This window comes from Micropterus dolomieu, unplaced genomic scaffold, assembly GCF_021292245.1.
Source record: "Micropterus dolomieu isolate WLL.071019.BEF.003 ecotype Adirondacks unplaced genomic scaffold, ASM2129224v1 contig_14130, whole genome shotgun sequence".
Classification (NCBI taxonomy): Eukaryota; Metazoa; Chordata; class Actinopteri; order Centrarchiformes; family Centrarchidae; genus Micropterus; species Micropterus dolomieu.
Window position 1 is genome coordinate 10,927 of NW_025743116.1, and position 19,570 is coordinate 30,496.

The 19,570-nt window shown below is 45.7% G+C and overlaps 2 protein-coding genes across 4 annotated transcripts in view; both read right to left on the reverse strand.

Moving 5' to 3' along the window:
- The window catches only part of dpysl4 (dihydropyrimidinase like 4), a 16,551-nt gene extending 9,619 nt beyond the window's left edge, over positions 1 to 6,932 (reverse strand). For both annotated transcript variants that reach the window (XR_006824060.1, XM_046042861.1), the window contains exons 1-9: positions 6,894 to 6,932; positions 5,200 to 5,288; positions 3,671 to 3,855; positions 3,417 to 3,581; positions 1,838 to 1,899; positions 1,651 to 1,731; positions 1,492 to 1,560; positions 717 to 837; positions 305 to 461 (exon numbers count right to left, since the gene is read on the reverse strand). Coding sequence is in view for 1 of the 2 variants with exons in the window: in XM_046042861.1 (XP_045898817.1) it covers positions 305 to 461; positions 717 to 837; positions 1,492 to 1,560; positions 1,651 to 1,731; positions 1,838 to 1,899; positions 3,417 to 3,581; positions 3,671 to 3,855; positions 5,200 to 5,288; positions 6,894 to 6,932 (968 nt within the window). In the remaining variant the exon portion in view is untranslated. The remainder of the gene's footprint in view (positions 1 to 304; positions 462 to 716; positions 838 to 1,491; positions 1,561 to 1,650; positions 1,732 to 1,837; positions 1,900 to 3,416; positions 3,582 to 3,670; positions 3,856 to 5,199; positions 5,289 to 6,893) is intronic.
- A 5,213-nt stretch (positions 6,933 to 12,145) lies between these two features.
- LOC123966733 (janus kinase and microtubule-interacting protein 3-like) lies at positions 12,146 to 18,487 on the reverse strand. 2 transcript variants are annotated; one of them, XR_006824059.1, is made up of 4 exons: positions 18,032 to 18,249; positions 17,786 to 17,851; positions 17,485 to 17,544; positions 12,146 to 14,064 (listed from the first exon to the last, which is right to left on the reverse strand). XR_006824059.1 is itself a non-coding variant. In XM_046042860.1 (4 exons), exons 2-4 carry the CDS (start codon positions 18,239 to 18,241, stop codon positions 13,882 to 13,884), a joined length of 459 nt encoding a protein of 152 aa, XP_045898816.1. In that variant the 5' UTR covers positions 18,242 to 18,262; positions 18,430 to 18,487; the 3' UTR covers positions 12,146 to 13,881. The 2 variants fall into 2 exon arrangements, 1 of the variants encoding a protein (XP_045898816.1); XM_046042860.1 differs by lacking the exon at positions 17,485 to 17,544 and adding an exon at positions 18,430 to 18,487 and having other exon boundaries at positions 18,032 to 18,262.
- Positions 18,488 to 19,570: the final 1,083 nt, after the last annotated feature.

A 19,570-nucleotide genomic window follows, 5' to 3' on the forward strand; every position in this document is an offset into this window, starting at 1 on the left:
AACAGGGAGGTGGGGTCATACTAACCATGCTAACAGAGAGGTGGGGTCATACTAACCATGCTAACAGAGAGGTGGGGTCATACTAACCATGCTAACAGAGAGGTGGGGTCATACTAACCATGCTAACAGGGAGGTGGGGTCATACTAACCATACTAACAGGGAGGTGGGGTCATACTAACCATGCTAACAGAGAGGTGGGGTCATACTAACCATGCTAACAGAGAGGTGGGGTCATACTAACCATGCTAACAGAGAGGTGGGGTCATACTAACCATGCTAACAGGGAGGTGGGGTCATACTAACCATGCTAACAGGGAGGTCAGGTACTGTGGAGTTGAAGGGTCAGGGTTAAGAGGAGGGCTCATGACCAAGGCAGCAGCTGTGGCCCAGTCCTTGGACCAATAGTGAGATCCATCAGTGGCCAGGCTGGCTGTGATTGGCTCTCCATACACCACCATACCTGAGGACAGAAACAGCAGGATGTTTAACCTTCAGCTCAGCACCTCTCCAAGAACCCCCACCTTACTGTGGTGGATCCCTGTGAGTTGTTGGTGGCAGTGTCCCCGGACAGGGTCTCCCAAGGCCAAGAGTCCCAGATAATAGATGGGACGTTCTTGGCCAGTTTCTGGGGACTCCAGATTAAAAGTGTAGTCCACTCTGAATTTAATCTGAATTAAAGGGTGTGATGAAAAACAGATGAGAATGACGATGTCACCTTTCTTCCTGGCTTTGGCGATGACATCAGCAGCAGATTTGCTCATCACCTTGGTAACGTACAGCGGACAGTTGGCCTGTTTGGCGATTGTGATGGCCCGATACACCGCCTCTGTCTCCACCTGGAACACAACGCGACAACACGCCCACACCATCAGCAACACACGACGTGACAACACAGGTGTGCTACAGGTGTGTCTCAGGTGTGTCTCAGGTGTGTCTCAGGTGTGCTACAGGTGTGTCTCAGATGTGTCTCAGGTGTGCTACAGGTGTGCTACAGGTGTGTCTCAGGTGTGTCTCAGGTGTGCTACAGGTGTGTCTCAGGTGTGTCTCAGGTGTGCTACAGGTGTGTCTCAGGTGTGCTACAGGGTGTGCTACAGGTGTGCTACAGGTGTGCTACAGGTGTGTCTCAGGTGTGCTACAGGGTGTGCTACAGGTGTGTCTCAGGTGTGCTACAGGTGTGTCTCAGGTGTGTCTCAGGTGTGCTACAGGTGTGTCTCAGGTGTGTCTCAGGTGTGCTACAGGTGTGTCTCAGGTGTGTCTCAGGTGTGCTACAGGTGTGTCTCAGGTGTGCTACAGGTGTGTCACAGGTGTGTTACAGGTGTGTTACAGGTGTGTCTCAGGTGTGTCTCAGGTGTGTCTCAGGTGTGCTACAGGTGTGTCTCAGGTGTGTCTCAGGTGTGCTACAGGTGTGTCTCAGGTGTGTCTCAGGTGTGCTACAGGTGTGTTTCAGGTGTGCTACAGGTGTGTCTCAGGTGTGTTACAGGTGTGTGTACCTCCTCAGGGTGAGCTAAAACGTGTCCTTCAGGTCCAGTGATGCCAAGACAGAGAAGCTTCTTCTCTTCCTGAAACACAAACAAATTTGGATTCACTGTGTTGGTGTGATCGTGCTGATAAAAACGAGAGCTACTGTCTCATTGGTCAGAATGTAGTACCTCATCAATGATGTCACCATTCTCAGCATGGACCTGTGCGATGGCTCCAAGATCCCGGAGGACCCCGAATGCCTCGTAGAGCTGAAACCACAAAAACAGTAAGCAGATTGAGAGAAACCTGAAACCTCAGCAACAACAACAACGAACAACAAACAAACAAACAATAACAATAGTGACCGTAGTTCACCTGAGAGTCGGAGCTCTGGTATTTGTCTTTGTAGGCCATGAAGAGCAGGAAGGAGTTCACACCTGTAACACAAAGTTCAGGAGCCCTGATTTAGCTTTGAAACGCCCCTGAACAAGTTCCACCAACTTGCAGAGACGTTAGTGCTCAACAGGAAAAGAGGTGCAAAAACCTGATGACAACACTCTGAACCACTGGAGCTCTGGTGGTAGATGACCCCTTTAATCCCGGCAGACCGCCAACTGTTGCGTTTTCTTGTACCAAAACAAACATGGACGCCAACCAGCAGCAACTTGGTTTGGCGCTTTATTTTGGAGGCACAATCACATAAGAGGAAGGGATTATGTGAGTAACTGTTGCTGTCATGACTGAGATCTCAGAATCAGCCGCTATCAATTTATTAAAATTTTATTTTTCTGCTATCAAAGCAAACTGGCCACGTGGGCCGCCTAGTGCCGACCACTGCCCTACGCTGTGGCCTCATACCCTATGCTGTTGCCTCTCTGCTGCCTTGTACCCTATTCAGTAGCCTCATACCCTATGCTGTTGCCTCTCTGCTGCCTTGTACCCTATGCTGTAGCCTTGTTCCCTATGCTGTATCCTTATTCCCTATGCTGTAGCTTTGTTTCCTGTGCTGTAGCCTCATGTCCTATGCTGCCTCGTACCATATGCTGTAGCCTTGTTCCCTATGCTGTAGCCTTTTTCCCTATGCTGTAGCTTCATACCTTATGGCGTAGCCTCGTACCCTATGCCATAGCCTTGTTTCCTATGCTGTAGCCTTGTTCCCTATGCTGTAGCCTTTTCCCCTATGCTGTAGCCTCGTACCCTATGCTGTAGCCTCGTGCCCTATGCTGTAGCCGTGTTCCCTATGCTGTAGCCTTTTCCCCTATGCTGTAGCCTCGTACCCTATGCTGTAGCCTCGTGCCCTATGCTGTAGCCGTGTTCCCTATGCTGTAGCCTTGTTCCCTATGCTGTAGCCTTTTTCCCTATGCTGTAGCTTCATACCTTATGGCGTAGCCTTGTACCCTATGCCATAGCCTCGTACCCTATGCTGTAGCCTTGTGCCCTATGCTGCCTCGTACCCTATGCCATAGCCTCGTACCCTATGCTGTAGCCTCGTGCCCTATGCTGCCTCGTATCCTATGCCATAGCCTCGTACCCTATGCTGTAGCCTTGTGCCCTATGCTGCCTCGTACCCTATGCCATAGCCTTGTTCCCTATGCTGTAGCCTCGTACCCTATGCTGTAGCCTCGTGCCCTATGCTGTAGCCTTGTTCCCTATGCTGTAGCCTTGTTCCCTATGCTGTAGCCTTTTTCCCTATGCTGTAGCCTTGTCCCCTATGCTGTAGCCTTTTCCCCTATGCTGTATCCTTGTGCCCTATGCTGCCTTGTATCCTATGCTGTAGCCTTTCCCCTATGCTGTATCCTTGTGCCCTATGCTGCCTTGTATCCTATGCTGTAGCCTTTTCCTGTATGCTGTATCCTTGTGCCCTATGCTGCCTTGTATCCTATGCAGTAGCCTCATACCCTATTCATACTCTGTCTTTTTGTGTCTCCAGTGATGCTCAGTGAAGCATCCTGACCTTTGTCTTTGATAAGGGTCTCCAGCTCCTCGTACAGTCCTTCATGCCAGCGAGTGATGTCCAGGTGCAGAGAGAAGTCGCAGCACGCCCTCTGCTCTGCCGTCTCCCTCCACTGCTCAAACGCTGACAGTAAACTAGTCCCGGGCTCCACCAGCACATGGTCCACTGTGAACACAACCACCAGCATTATTACTTCTGTGCTCTGACTGAAGCAGTATTGACAAGTATTGGTAGGCTATTGGTAATAATCTGACTGATGGTGGTGGTTCCTCCCGACACGGCGGCTCTGGTTCCGTGGTAGAAGTCGTCGGCCGGGTTCAGGCCTTTCTGCGCAGCCTGCAGGTTGGTGTTGGCGTCGACTCCTCCGGGGATCACCAACTGCCCGTAAGCGTCCACTGTCTTCACGCCGGACGGGACGATCAGGTTCTCACCGATCTGTCTGATCAGGACACACGACAGGAAGTCTGATGATGATCAGGACACACAACAGGAAGTCTGATGATGTCAGAAAACCACTATCAAACCATAGATATCTACACGTGGAAATGGCATTGGATGTTGCTGTTCATTGCTGCAATGTATCAATACGGTCGCCATATTGGTTTGTGGAAGTCTCCTAATGCATGTGAGTCTATGAAGACATGAGGTCGACCCACGATCACAGTCATCATGACTCACTGAAGCTTCTACCAAAAAAAATGCCAGACATGATTTTATTCTACACTATGAAACTGAGGGTTTTCACAACCCGTTCTCACTCCGAAGTCATCACATATGGACGCATGGTGAAGACCTGTTTGCGTCAGTTTGTAACGCACTGAGGGAAACCCTGTAGGGTAATTTTTTAACGCTGAAGGTAGGTGTAGGTGATGTTTAATGGGGTCGGCGAAGGGCCAGAAAACGGCCTTTCAACCAGGAGACCGGTGTTCATTTCCTGTGAAATAAAAAGTCAACACAGAATGTTTTTATTTAAGTTAGGTAAGCTCAGCAAGTAACGTAAGTAAAGTAGTTATTTTAACCCAAACCACGATCTAACCTAACCAATTAGTTTTAGTGCCTAACCCTAACCAAATTACCAATTTAGTTTTATTTTGAAAGTCTAACCAGACGCTGCATATCTATTGTTGCTAACTTGACCGTGGAGCGCTACACGTTGCAAAATGGTGCCCAGGGCGTTAAAAAGTGACGCCATGGGGTCTGACCAAATATGTGACGAGGTGGGAGAATGTTTGATCAGAACCTGCTGAAAGACACGAAGTCTGATGATATCAGAGACAGTCCAACTGGAGGTCGACCCACAGCACACCTGGAGGTCGACCCACAGCACACCAGGGGGTCGACCCACAGCACACCTGGAGGTCGACCCACAGCACACCTGGAGGTCGACCCACAGCACACCTGGGGGTCGACCCACAGCACACCTGGAGGTCGACCCACAGCACACCAGGGGGTCGACCCACAGCACACCAGGGGGTCGACCCACAGCACACCTGGAGCTCGACCCACAGCACACCTGGGGGTCGACCCACAGCACACCTGGAGGTCGACCCACAGCACACCTGGGGGTCGACCCACAGCACACCTGGAGGTCGACCCACAGCACACCTGGAGGTCGACCCACAGCACACCTGGAGGTCGACCCACAGCACACCAGGGGGTCGACCCACAGCACACCTGGAGGTCGACCCACAGCACACCTGGTGAAAATAGGTCAGACAAGAAGAACGTGCGCTCAGCTGCTCAAAACAAACAGCCAGAGTTATTAATAATTCAGATTATTTACTTGATGGTCCCGTCCTCCACATAGATGTCGGCGTAGAACGACTGGTCATCATTGACGATCTTTCCTCCTTTGATGATCAGACGGTCGCCCTGGAAAGAGATGGACAGAGAGGATGCTGGGTAAAGTCATTCTAAACACGTGTTTCATTAAAAACAGTTAAAAGTTGTAATAGCACATAAAAACATGTACACTGACACTGACCGGCCACTTTATTAGGGACCAGTTCATTTGCTCGTTAACACAAATAGCTAATCAGCCAATCACATGGCAGCATTTAGGCATGTAGACGTGGTCAATACAACAAGAAACTGCTGATCTGCTAGGATTCTCACTCTCAGCCATCTCTAGGGTTTACAGAGAATGGTCTGAAAAGAGAAAATATCCAGAGAGCTGCAGTTGTGTGGACGAAGAGGTCAGAAGAGAATGGGCCGACCGGTTCCAGGTGACAGAAAGGCAACAGTAACTCAAATAACCACTCGTTACAACCAAGGTATGCAGAACACCATCTCTGAACGTGCAACACGTGGAACCTCGAAGCAGACGGGCTCCAGCAGCAGAAGACCACACCGGGGGCCACTCCTGTCAGCTGAGAACAGGAAGCTGAGGCTACAGTTCACACAGGCTCACCAACACTGGACAACAGACGAAGGAAAAACGTTTCCTGGTCTGATGAGTCTGGATTTCAGCTGCGACATTCAGATGGTCGGGTCAGACTTTGGTGTGAACAACATGAAAGCATGGATGGTGGTGTAGTGGTGTGGGGGATATTAGAGTATTGTTGCTGACCATGTCCATCCCTTTGTGACCACAGCGTACATCTTCTGATGGCTGCTTCCAGCAGGATAATGCACCATTTCACATTTAACGCTGATATCTTTATGAGTTGCTCTCTGTATTTAAAGCTGCACTGACGGATGTTTTTACTGTTTCAGCAGAAACAAGCTGTGAAAGCCTCATCACGGTTCACCAGCATGTGATCAAACTGTTTCTTAGTTCCTCTTTTTCAACGCCACTCTGAGACAGAGAAATCCGTTTAAAAGTTCACTTACCGGATTATAACTTGTCAATAACCTTTATATTATTTGCATCTCTTCTTTATATTTGAAGCAGCCGTTCAAATACTCAAAGTTTTCCTACAAAAAACTAAATCTGAACGATGAAATGCAGAAATATATTAATAACATAACGACTCAGGTATGAAGATTATCGTCATTATCATTGTGTGCTTTTATTCTGAAATGTGATCAGAAACGCAGTTGAAGAATTTAAAATTATTTTAAATTTGAGCTTTTGGGGTCCAGTCTGTCTCTGACTGTCAGCCACGCCCACGAGGATGGTGTGGCTTTTAGGATAAACAGTATTATTGGTTCCCTTTTATCAGAAGCTCAAATGTCCCACTTTCCCTGAACGCAGCAGTTTTTTCATCATTCATTCATCTCTCAGCATCATCTGCAGCTGCACCGAGCCGAGCCGAGCCGAGCAGGGCCGGGTCAGCAGCAGCTGCACACACCAGCAGGCCGGTCCGACCCGGTCCGGCCTGGTCCGGCCTGGCCCGGTCAGGCTGGTCCCCGGCCTGCTTCGGTCTGGTTCTAACGGCGCGGTGATTGACAGGCGGAGCTGCAGCACCCTGCCTCACCGGCCCAACAGCATCCTGTTATCTCGGCCCGGCCCGGCCCGGCCCGGCTTGGACCTACCGCGGGTCTCGCGCTGCTCTTCTTGGGCTGGAACGACATCCTGATCGATCTGTGATCGGCTGATTGATCCGCTCGCTCACTCTCTGTCTGCTATTGTTGTTCCCGTCAGCTCTGACGTCACACTGCCGACAATACACGCACACAGGGCTTCCGGTGTGGAGCTTCAAAATAAAAGCCTCGGAGACGAACATTATCTTTATTTAAGGTTTGAGTCACAGGTCGGAACTTTCTCATGATGTTCTGACAAGTTTCCTGCAGAGAAGGAAATGTACACACAGAGCAATCACAGGTGGGACAAGTACTCACTGACTGAAGTAAAAGTACTACCACACTGTGAAAGTACTCTGTGTCCTCTCCTCAGATTCTTCTTCCTCCTCATTAATGTAAAGCAGGACTGCCAAACACCTCAGTTATTAATCATTCAGAGGAGAAGCAGCAGATCTTCAATCAGATGCTGTAAAGGGAAAATGACCATTCAGTTTCTGAACTGATCTCCGGTCAGCCTGAAATAGATTTACTGAAGAAGCTTTCTGTGATCGCAGCAGACTCAAAGAGACTGAAGTCTGCCAGCCGTCCTTGTCTCACGTCATGTCTGTGGTTCCATCCAAACGACAGGAAATAAACTTTAATCAATTTAAATAAAGTGGAGACGCTACATCAGTCATAACTGCTTTTATTTTGAAAGGAGACCCCGGAAGTAGTTTATGTGCTGGATGCTGATTGGTCATCTAACTGCTGTGGAGGAGACAGTCCTGTCCCTGTTGGTCATTTGATTTGATTCTGATTCACTGATCGAATTTAAACTCCAGTAAAAGTTCAAATACAACCATGTAAAGGTACTTCAAGTAAAAGTACTGCTTTCACACCCAAGTACTCCGTTCTACAAGATCCTTCAATGTGAAACTGTGGAGGAACCTTTGTGCTCTGGTTCCTTACGTCCTCTGCATCTCTGAAGAGAAAGTTTAAAGAAGGAGAGAGTTCAGCAGCGAAACATCTCCTGGTCTCTCCCGCAGATCCAGACCTGACCTGGATCTGACTTGGACCACATATGAAAGTGGCCGATTGGGAACAGATCCATGTGACTTGTTGTCATCAGATCTGTGCCGCATGAAAACTTAATGTTCGGCCTTCCAGCGGTGTTGAAGGAGGTAGAAGGAGACCAGCAGCTGTCAGATAAAAGGTTGGACTGTAATGATGGATCGTGAGCTTCTCTGACTGTTTAAAGAATCAGATTTCTGTTTCGTGGCTCACAGATTCAACAACACTGCGTTCAGGCGTTCATGAGCTCCATCAGCTGGAAGATCCTCTTCAGTCCAACCCAGGAAGCATTCAGGGCCAGACCAAACCCTGCGTCTCTGTATATATGAATGCTGATCTGTGGTCCTCCAGTCCATTAATCTCCAGCCAGTGTAAGACGTCCTCGACACGTCAGTCACCCTCACATCAAACAAAACCAGAAAACTGTGAACAACTAAAAACAGAACAGCTCCTCCAGTCTCCTCGACGGTCCCCTACACAGACCGGCACAGGGGATTTCTGTCCCGGAGACGGACAGGCCAGACAGGACAAAGCCGTGTTTTGAAGTCTTTGGGTGCAAAGCCAAGTCTTCAAGATTCAAAACAAAACACGTCTCCATATGTAACAAGACCAGGAATTTGCATCTAAACTAAGGTCTTTATTTCACTAGCTGTCATGTCGTGATTTAAAATGTGGGACCAGGTCTGTGTTCACATGAACTTACGAACGAGTTTAACATCTTCAGCTGGGTGTTAAACTGTGGCCCTCTGAGTCCACGTCTGGAGTCCTCATTATTCAGCCATCATCAGGCAGCGGAGGCGGATCCTCTCTGCAGGTCTGCAGCCGGGCCAAACGCTCCTGCTAACCGGCTGATCCTCGTAAGCCTCCGTGATGTCGTTCCGCTCATCGCTTGAATGTCTTTGAAGAAGTGGAAATGACTTGATGTGAAACATCTGCTTCCCTTTTTTTCTTTCATAGCGTTGCTTTGACCGCTCAGGTTGACCTGTGACCTGGATCTAAACTCATTAATGCGTAACAAACACAGCTCCCCCTTTAAACTACTCAGAATACTACTGACGTACAAATACCTTAAAATTTGTGATTCTTGAGATCTGGAACAAAACATGTCCACCAGATAAAACACATTTACATAATATTATTCATACATTTAACCAGAAAACTTTTTTTGGGTTTTAGCACACCCAATTATTTATTTCATGTTGTTTTATATTTTTTTTTATTATAAATGATATAATATGTGACCAGTGCCTGTAAAAATCCTTGTCCGTGTCATTACATTACAATAGCTTAAAAAGAATTAAAAGTAATGCAAAATGAACCATTATACTAACTTTTTGTTAGTAGTTCAGTAAATATTTTCTAAGTATCAAAAGTTACAATTTAAAACTGATTTTAATGTACGTTTTAGACGATTTAACTTGTGTCCCGGGTTTTTGTCCGTCAAAAAAAAAAAAATCTGGAATAATTGAAGGCTGCTAAAACTCTGAGGAGCCCTTTATCACTTCCTTGTTCTTTCTAATGCTCCAGCTCTGGTAAGTTGTTTAGATTCTATATATTTCATACCTACTTGTTGAAACCTTGCATGTCACATTCGTAGTGTGTCAACACCATAATTAATGTAATGCAAGATTTGTATCATATTCTCTGCTATAAATTCTTAATCTATGTAGATTATAGAGGTCACAAGCAACTAATGATAAACACGATGGCTCCTGTGATGAGCACACGTGTTTTGAGGGGAAGTATGGTATTTTGTCAACTCCGTCAGGATTTGTGTCTGACGGTGTTGACTCTCTCTAAGATGCTGTTGACAAATGCCACTGAAGTGCATTATTCTTCATTTCAGTATATATTTACTTTAGTGATATTACTTCCTAACATTTGATATTACTGTTATTCAGTTTCATGTATTGAATTTCAAGCAATTGCCACAAAATAGCTTTATGTTTTGAATTACTAAACCGTAATCATTAAACATTGACAAATCTAACTTTTAAAAGGAGATATGATTCATTTAAAAACGTGTATACAATTAAGAGAACCAAGAAACAGCTAAGAGTAAAAATATCTATGATAAGGTCATTCAAAATAATTTTTTTGACATTTCTGTTTCTGATGGTGTTGACAAAAATCTCCTCGTCCTTTAAATTAAATCCTTTAAAATAATTGAATATTAATGTTAAATATCTTTAAACATGTGACAATATGAATAATTTATATTATTATAATTTGTGGGATATTTTCCCAGTAATGAAATCATTAAATATTAATATAAATAATACAATAATAAATGGGTTATGCAGTTTTGTTCTGCACATGCTCAGAACTCGCCCTTTCCCTGAACTCCATGGTTTCTGATCAGCTGTTTCATGTTTCTAGGCTTTTATCATCCACGCCGGCTCCTCCCTCAGCCAGTCAGCAGACAGAATCCCTCCTCACCTGAACTGGTTCCTGGTTTTACCCCAAACCCTGACATGTCACGAGTTGTTCTGTTTTACTGAATGAGGACTGTGAATGCAGGACTTTAACTTGTAAAGGAGGATTTTTACCGTGTAGTATTGGTACCTTTGCTGAAGTACAGGATATATAACTGGGTAGTCTGCGTACTTCTTCCAGCACAGGTGGGTTTCTTTGTTTCTCTGCATCGTCCTGTAATCTGATCTCAGTGACTGAAACATTAAGAAATCATAATAATAAAGAACATTAAAGTCATTTTAACCTCTCTCTTGCCGTAGTTTTCCCGGGCGTGTCCGGAGGGAAACACCACCGTCTGCCCGCCTCCTCTCTCTGTGTCTCCGCCAGCGAGGCTGCGAGTGGCCCGGCGACGCTGCGTCTGCGGACTGAACGACTCAAAGTTCAGGGTTTTGTTCTCGAAAGCTCCTTCGACGCTGCAGAACATCCCTCCATACTTCATCCGAGGACGAGGAGAGTCCGAACCCAGCCGGGAGAGGAGAGAGGAGCAGTCGTCCTCCTGAGAACACCTCCTCTCAGACATCATGGACAGATCTGATCCGAGACCAGACAAGGAGAGGAGGAGGAGGAGGAGGAAGAGGAGGAGGAGGAGGAGGGTTGGCTGAAGACCTCAGGCGATAAATGAGGAGACCAGAGGGAGGAGGAGAGTAAAAAGGAGGTCATGGAGGAACTGTGACCTCAAAATGAGACTGAGAGGAGAAACGAGCAGGAGGAGGAGGAGGATCAACCAATCAGATCGTCATGAGCGGCTGTCAGTTTGAATCCTTTTGAACAAACTCTGAAGGTTTTCCTCACATCTGAAGAACCCACGAGTCGGAAACATCATTTAGGGGCACAAGGAAAAGTTCAAACCTGGAAGAGAAACTCCACCCCTGTGTGTGTCTCCAGGTGTCTCCAGGTCAGCGGCATGGGAAAAGCCCTCGGGCCTCAAAGAGATTTCTTTTAAAAAGCATTATAAAAAACGATCCTGCTGAGCTGTTCCATTGATTTCTCATTAGCTGCTGTTGGTTTCTTATCGGCTGAAGAACGTCCTGGTGTTAGGAGGGAAGTCTGACATCACGTGACATCACAGCGGGTGCTCCGAATGTTTCACGTCCAGTGAACACAAAGAGACTCACGGCCCTGTTCGCTTGACACAGCCTCGTGGTACTGTCTTTCTGGGGACCCGCCGTTGACATAATGGAGCCCTAAACCCAGTCTCAACCCTTTAACAGAGCTTTAAACTGGAGGGGTCCAGCATTTTGGTCCCCATAAAGCTAGTTGGACCCCACAAGTATAGCGGAATCCCAGTTTTTAGACCCCATGAATATAGCAAAACAAACACACACACACACACACTCAGGTCAGTGCTCATTACTGCAGCTCTTCAGACGCTGCAGAGTGAACTGAATATCTTTGCCTGTCACATTCACTTTATCTACACTGTCACACACACACACACACACACACACACACACACACACACTAACACGCACTCAGTGGACCATAACAAAGTGTCCTGTCTGACAGAATCTGGTATACTCGATGTGTGTTTCTGACAGTATCACATAGTGCAGTACACATACAGTGCAGTACACACAGTACTATGCATACGCAGTACTTACATGATCCGCTGTATGTATGCGACATTATCTCAACGGTTAAACAGCAAAACACAAACAAAGTTTTGTCTCCGCCACTGTTTAATCTGTGATCTCATCAGACAGCCGACTCTTCAGGTGTTCACTGACTCACAGCAGAGATAGAAAAATATCATCTGGAATAATAAAAGTACAGCAGCAGGGTCCGGTTTCTTAAACGCTGTGTTGGTTCAGTTTAGCTCTGCGGACGCTGCAGGACAACAGAAGATAATTCACACAGAGGAAACATTTCACACGGTGAATAAATCAGGTTCCGTCATCACCTCAGAGTGAAGAGTGGAAAGAAAAACAAAGGAATTTGATATTGAAATGACAAATCGCTCCCAAAATGAACAACCCCTTCTCTTCCCAACTCCTCACATACGGACGCTTGGTCAGACCCCGTGGCGTCACTCTTTAACGCCTTGGGAACCCTTTAGCATTATTTTTGTGCATGTCAGGTTAGCAAGAATAAATATGTCTGGTAAGACTTTCAAAATAAAGCAAGCTGTAAATGTTGTTAAAATAACTATGTTACTTACATAACTTATGTCAGTTACGCATCACTAAAAACAATCAATGTTGACTTTTTGTTTTACACAGAAAACAAACACCGGTCTCCTGGTTAAAGTCTTTGTCCCACCATCCAACCTCTTTACTCTGACTGCTCTTTTAGTCATAGCACTTTCAGCGTTGAACTATGGCGCTAAAGGGCGCCATGTGCGTTGGTACCAGACGCTGAAACGTGACCTGGGAATGAGAGTGGCTTGAAATTAATTTGAAACTTCTGACATGCAGAAAACGAACCAAACTACGAATCTTAAGGCATTATTTACTTTTTATTTCTGTTCTTAACTTTAACTCACTTCCTGTTGTCAGATTTCATTTGATCAGATCATCATTTCAATATCAAATGTCCTGATTATCTCTAGTAGCAGAGTAAAATGAAGAATTCATATAATAATATTGATAATCTTTGTATTATTATATCATTTCTATGTAAGATATTTGTTTTGTGAAATTATTCTCCATTATTCAGTAGGTCTGTGAAGAACTGACGTTGTACTTTACTGTGAAATCTCCCCACACTATGATCTGGTTCAAAGACCGGCTCCCATGTAAACCCTGTAGCAGGTTCCTTCCTGAACCTGACGTGTCTTCATGCTTCTTCAGATGTGTTCTCTTGAACAGTTCAGCAGCTCTGAGCTCCATCAGACCTCCTGACGTCATGAAGACGCGTATCCTTCATCAGGTTTTGGTCCCGTGGTGATTCTAGCGGGCTGAAACTAAATGAAGGTTACACACTGTAACCTCAGATCCACAGATCCAGAGTGCAGCTGAGAGGCTGGACAGTGTTAACCCCTCTCCAGCCAATCAGAACAAAGTTAAATTCAACTGAACTTCTATCAGGACAGACAAGAAGGCTCCAACAGTTTCTATTGGTTTCTACTGTGATTCAACTCATCAAGGTAACTTAGTAACCACTTTCCTGAACTAGTTCCCCCACCTGTCTGTCTCTGCAGCTTCGTTAACCTGATGACCATCAGCCCCCTGAACACTGACGTCAGCTAGCTGCGTTAGCTGGATGAATTCAGCTAACTTTGCCAGATATATTTAAAATCAGCCAGCTGAGCTAAAACTGTATGAGGTCAGCACCACGTCAGTCCGGCGGGCCTTCTGAGGCCACGTTGGTCCAGATGGCCCCTGAGGCCAGAATGTGTGTTTGTAAGCTGCATATCAGGTGTAGCTAACAGTAGCTAACAGGAAGCTAGTTAGGACGTTGCCGGTTGCTGGTCACTTGTCAGAAACACAGCGTTCATCTGTTGCCGTCCTTGAGGTGTGACGGTGTAGTTCCAGAGTCAGCTGACAGCTGGGCTCTGCTCTGATTGGCTGACAACAGCCAGAGGCAGGTCAGTGGGGCAGTGAAGCCAACGTGCCTCAGTCAGTACGCTGCTGGTCCCAAACTCTGAATCCTCTGAGTCCTCCTGTCGTTTGGTCTGATCCTGCTGAGTGTTCAGCTGCTGGACTCTGGGGCCTAGACACTAAAACACAGACACCATCTGAAGATATCAATTATTTATATTGAAATAATTATATAATAAAAGTTATTTATATTGTAGAATGTATATTGATTAATAATAACATTTACAGCTGTAAAACTAAAACACAGTAACGTACAGAAACCTGTACACCCGAGGGATACCCTCCATACCTGAAGTACACCCTGTATACCCGGGGGATACCCTGCATACCTGAAGTACACCCTGTATACCTGGGGGACAACCTGTACACCCGAGGGATACCCTGCATACCTGAAGTACACCCTGTATACCTGGGGGACAACCTGTACACCTGGGGGATACCCTGCATTCCTGAAGTACACCCTGTACACCCGGGGGATACCCTGCATACCTGAAGTACACCCTGTATACCTGGGGGATACCCTGCATACCTGAAGTACACCCTGTATACCTGAAGTACACCCTGTACACCCGGGGGATACCCTGCATACCTGAAGTACACCCTGTACACCCGGGGGATACCCTGCATACCTGAAGTACACCCTGTACACCCGGGGGATACCCTGTATACCTGAAGTAAACCCTGTATACCTGAAGTACACCATGCATACCTGAAGTACACCCTGCATATCTGAATTACACCCTGCATACCTGAAGTAAACCCTGTATACCTGAAGTACACCATGCATACCTGAAGTAAACCCGAGGGATACCCTGCATACCTGAAGTACACCCTGCATACCTGGGGGATACCCTGTATACCTGAAGTAAACCCTGTATACCTGAAGTACACCATGCATACCTGAAGTACACCCTGCATATCTGAATTACACCCTGCATACCTGAAGTAAACCCTGTATACCTGAAGTACACCATGCATACCTGAAGTAAACCCGAGGGATACCCTGCATACCTGAAGTACACCCTGTATACCTGGGGGACAATCTGTACACCTGGGGGATACCCTGCATTCCTGAAGTACACCCTGTACACCCGGGGGATACCCTGCATACCTGAAGTACACCCTGTACACCCGGGGGATACCCTGCATACCTGAAGTACACCCTGTATACCTGGGGGATACCCTGCATACCTGAAGTACACCCTGTATACCTGAAGTAAACCCTGAATACATGAAGTAAACCCTGCATACCTGAAGTACACCCTGCATACCTAGGGGACACCCTGCATACCTGAAGTACACCCTGCATACCTAGGGGACACCCTGCATACCTGGGGGACACCCTGCATACCTGAAGTACACCCTGTATACCTGAAGTACACCTTGCATACCTGAAGTAAACCCTGCATACCTGAAGTACACCTTGCATACCTGAAGTAAACCCTGTATACCTGAAGTAAACCCTGTATACCTGAAGTAAACCCTGTATACCTGAAGTACACCATGCATACCTGAAGTAAACCCTGTATACCTGAAGTACACCCTGCTTACCTGAAGTACACCCTGCATATCTGAAGTAAACCCTGTATACCTGAAGTAAACCCTGTATACCTGAAGTACACCATGCATACCTGAAGTAAACCCTGCATACCTGAAGTAAACCCTGTATACCTGAAGTACACCCTGCTTACCTGAAGTACACCCTGCATATCTGAAGTAAACCCTGTATACCTGAAGTAAACCCTGTATACCTGAAGTACACCATGCATACCTGAAGTAAACCCTGCATACCTGAAGTAAACCCTGTATACCTGAAGTACACCCTGCTTACCTGAAGTACACCCTGCATATCTGAAGTAAACCCTGTATACCTGAAGTAAACCCTGTATACCTGAAGTACACCATGCATACCTGAAGTAAACCCTGCATACCTGAAGTAAACCCTGTATACCTGAAGTACACCCTGCTTACCTGAAGTACACCCTGCATATCTGAAGTAAACCCTGTATACCTGAAGTAAACCCTGTATACCTGAAGTACACCATGCATACCTGAAGTAAACCCTGCATACCTGAAGTAAACCCTGTATACCTGAAGTACACCCTGCTTACCTGAAGTACACCCTGCATATCTGAAGTAAACCCTGTATACCTGAAGTAAACCCTGTATACCTGAAGTACACCATGCATACCTGAAGTAAACCCTGCATACCTGAAGTAAACCCTGTATACCTGAAGTACACCCTGCTTACCTGAAGTACACCCTGCATATCTGAAGTAAACCCTGTATACCTGAAGTAAACCCTGTATACCTGAAGTACACCATGCATACCTGAAGTAAACCCTGCATACCTGAAGTAAACTCTGTATACCTGAAGTACACCCTGAATACCTGAAGTAAACCCTGTATACCTGAAGTACACCTTCCATACCTGAAGTAAACCCTGTATACCTGAAGTACACCCTGCATACCTGAATTACACCCTGTATACCTGAAGTAAACCCTGTATACCTGAAGTAAACCCTGCATACCTGAAGTAAACCCTGTATACCTGAAGTACACCCTGACTACCTGAAGTAAACCCTGTATACCTGAAGTACACCTTGCATACCTGAAGTAAACCCTGTATACCTGAAGTACACCCTGCATACCTGAATTACACCCTGTATACCTGAAGTAAACCCTGTATACCTGAAGTAAACCCTGCATACCTGAAGTAAACCCTGTATACCTGAAGTACACCCTGACTACCTGAAGTAAACCCTGTATACCTGAAGTACACCTTGCATACCTGAAGTAAACCCTGTATACCTGAAGTACACCCTGCATACCTGAATTACACCCTGTATACCTGAAGTAAACCCTGTATACCTGAAGTAAACCCTGCATACCTGAAGTAAACCCTGTATACCTGAAGTACACCCTGACTACCTGAAGTAAACCCTGTATACCTGAAGTACACCTTGCATACCTGAAGTAAACCCTGTATACCTGAAGTACACCCTGCATACCTGAATTACACCCTGTATACCTGAAGTAAACCCTGTATACCTGAAGTAAACCCTGCATACCTGAAGTAAACCCTGTATACCTGAAGTACACCCTGACTACCTGAAGTAAACCCTGTATACCTGAAGTACACCTTGCATACCTGAAGTAAACCCTGTATACCTGAAGTACACCCTGCATACCTGAATTACACCCTGTATACCTGAAGTAAACCCTGTATACCTGAAGTAAACCCTGCATACCTGAAGTAAACCCTGTATACCTGAAGTACACCCTGACTACCTGAAGTAAACCCTGTATACCTGAAGTACACCTTGCATACCTGAAGTAAACCCTGTATACCTGAAGTACACCCTGCATACCTGAATTACACCCTGTATACCTGAAGTAAACCCTGTATACCTGAAGTACACTCTGTTTACCTGCAGGAATCACCTTTGGTAGACGTGTTTATCCATGCTGCTACTCCTGTTGCCCCACCCAAACAACCCTCTTTGCCCTGCAGTAAACCATGTTGCTGTGGGACTCACCGGCTGCTGTTAGGACCAGAGGATAAAGGCCAAAGAGAAGAAAAGAAACAGAAATAGAAACTAAAAGAAAAAGAAGAAAACAGAGGAGAGTCAGTTGAAAGTCACAGAGAGCAATTACTGCTAGCTTCCATTGGTGATTATCAGCTGTCGACTGATTGAACATTAATGTCCATCCAAAACCAGACTAGACTTTAGTTTAGAAGTAGTAGTACTAATAGTAGTAGTGGTGGTGGTGGTAGTGGTAGTGGTAGCAGTAGTAGTAGTAGTAGCAGTAGTAGTGGTAGTAGTTTCATAGCATTACCTTCTCTTCCAACTCTTTTATTTGTCGTTTCTGTGCTTCTATAAATTCCTCCAGCTCCTTGTTTCTCTGTGAAACATACAAACATCATGTCCATTACACAAAATAAAACATACAGCACCCACAGATAAACATTTATCTATCAGGTATGAACCTGTTGTTCTAATGTCTACCTGTTGTTCTAAAGTCTACCTGTTGTTCTAAAGTTTACCTGTTATTCTAAAATTTACCTGTTGTTCTAATGTTTACCTGTTGTGTGAGTTGCAGTAGTTCCATCCTCTCTCTGAGGATCTGGGCGTCTCTCTCTCGCAGCTCGAACATCACACTCCGTTTCCATTGGTCCATTGCTCTCTTAAGCTCCTCCCTCTCTTCCTCCGTCAGTGTTTCAGACAGACGACCCTCCATCTTTAATCCCTCCATCCTGGACTCCTCCTCCTGTTGCAGAGCCTCAAACAACATGGCCTCCAGCTCCAGGATCCTCTGCATCGAGGAGAGACATTTTAAAATGAAAAAAGATTTATCTGATTGTAGCGGAGTTCTCTTCCAAACTCCTCAAAAATTGGGAAAAACACAGGCATAGTCGAAAAACAGTGACGTGATTTTTAATAGGCCAAAGTGCAAACAGTGAAACCTTTTTCACAACTTACTCAATAATAAAGTTAGAAAAAGAGTTCTTCAGTAACTCAACTTCTCTCTCCCCACAAAAACACAGCTCACTAGTTACCTCCTCTGTCACCAGGCCAGGACTGACTTCACAGGCCCACAGCTGCAACTTTTAAAGCCAGTAGCCCCGCCCACTGGGCTCAACAATTATTTACACAATTTACGAACTACAGAAAAGGATTTATATTTATTACACTTAGACATATTTTCAACAATAATTATATCCATCTCCACAAACATTTTCCTCCCCCTGAAACAGTTATTTGCATCACAAATAATTTTTTTACCAAAAACCATAATTGTGCAGTTCATGTGATCAGGAAAGCGCGCGAGAAAATACTATTTAAAAGACGAAAATGTTACTCTCCTGTTTGCCAAACCGAACGGGAAACAACAGAGCCTTGATCGTGCTACTGAAACGGCAAAGAAAAATGCATAATAACAGGTTTTTGAAGGCTTAATGAAGCTGGAAGGGAGCGGAGAGTGTGTGTGTGTGTATCTGTCCCACTGATCATAAAAATTAATATAACTCTGCTGGAATATAATAAAAAATTATAAAAAAATAAATTATGAAGTGGTGATTGTGACGCTGTTTATACCTAGGGTAAACCCTGTAAGACCGGGCCACCACAGTTTACCCTGTGAACACAGAGGGAACCCTGTGGCCTGTAGAAGGGAGTTCAACCTCCTCAGAGTTAACTCGGGGTTATCGGGCAAACTCAGGGTAACAAACTGACCTCCTACACTGCAGTTAAACTACGACGGTGGATCAGACGTTGGTTAGTTGAGTCCGTGTTAACTTAATTGGACTTGGTGCGCGTTCGCATAAAAGCGACGCGTTCAGCCGTGCATGTAGACTTTTTTCGCAACGGCGCATGCTCCGTATTTCTCCAGAGGAACGCACGTTGGTGGTGTCAGGAAATGATGAATGTAAAGACAACGGTTAAATCTAATATCGTGGCGGCCGACAAAGCCAGGGAGGCTTGTTGGCATCGCATGGAGTGAATTGGTAGCCTAATTGTCTTCACAGTGTTCTTATTGTAGTTCAAATCTCTGTGATGAATTTTTTGGGCTCTTCTTTTATGTGTAATATGATTAAGATGTAAAGGTCCAGCTGCACATAAG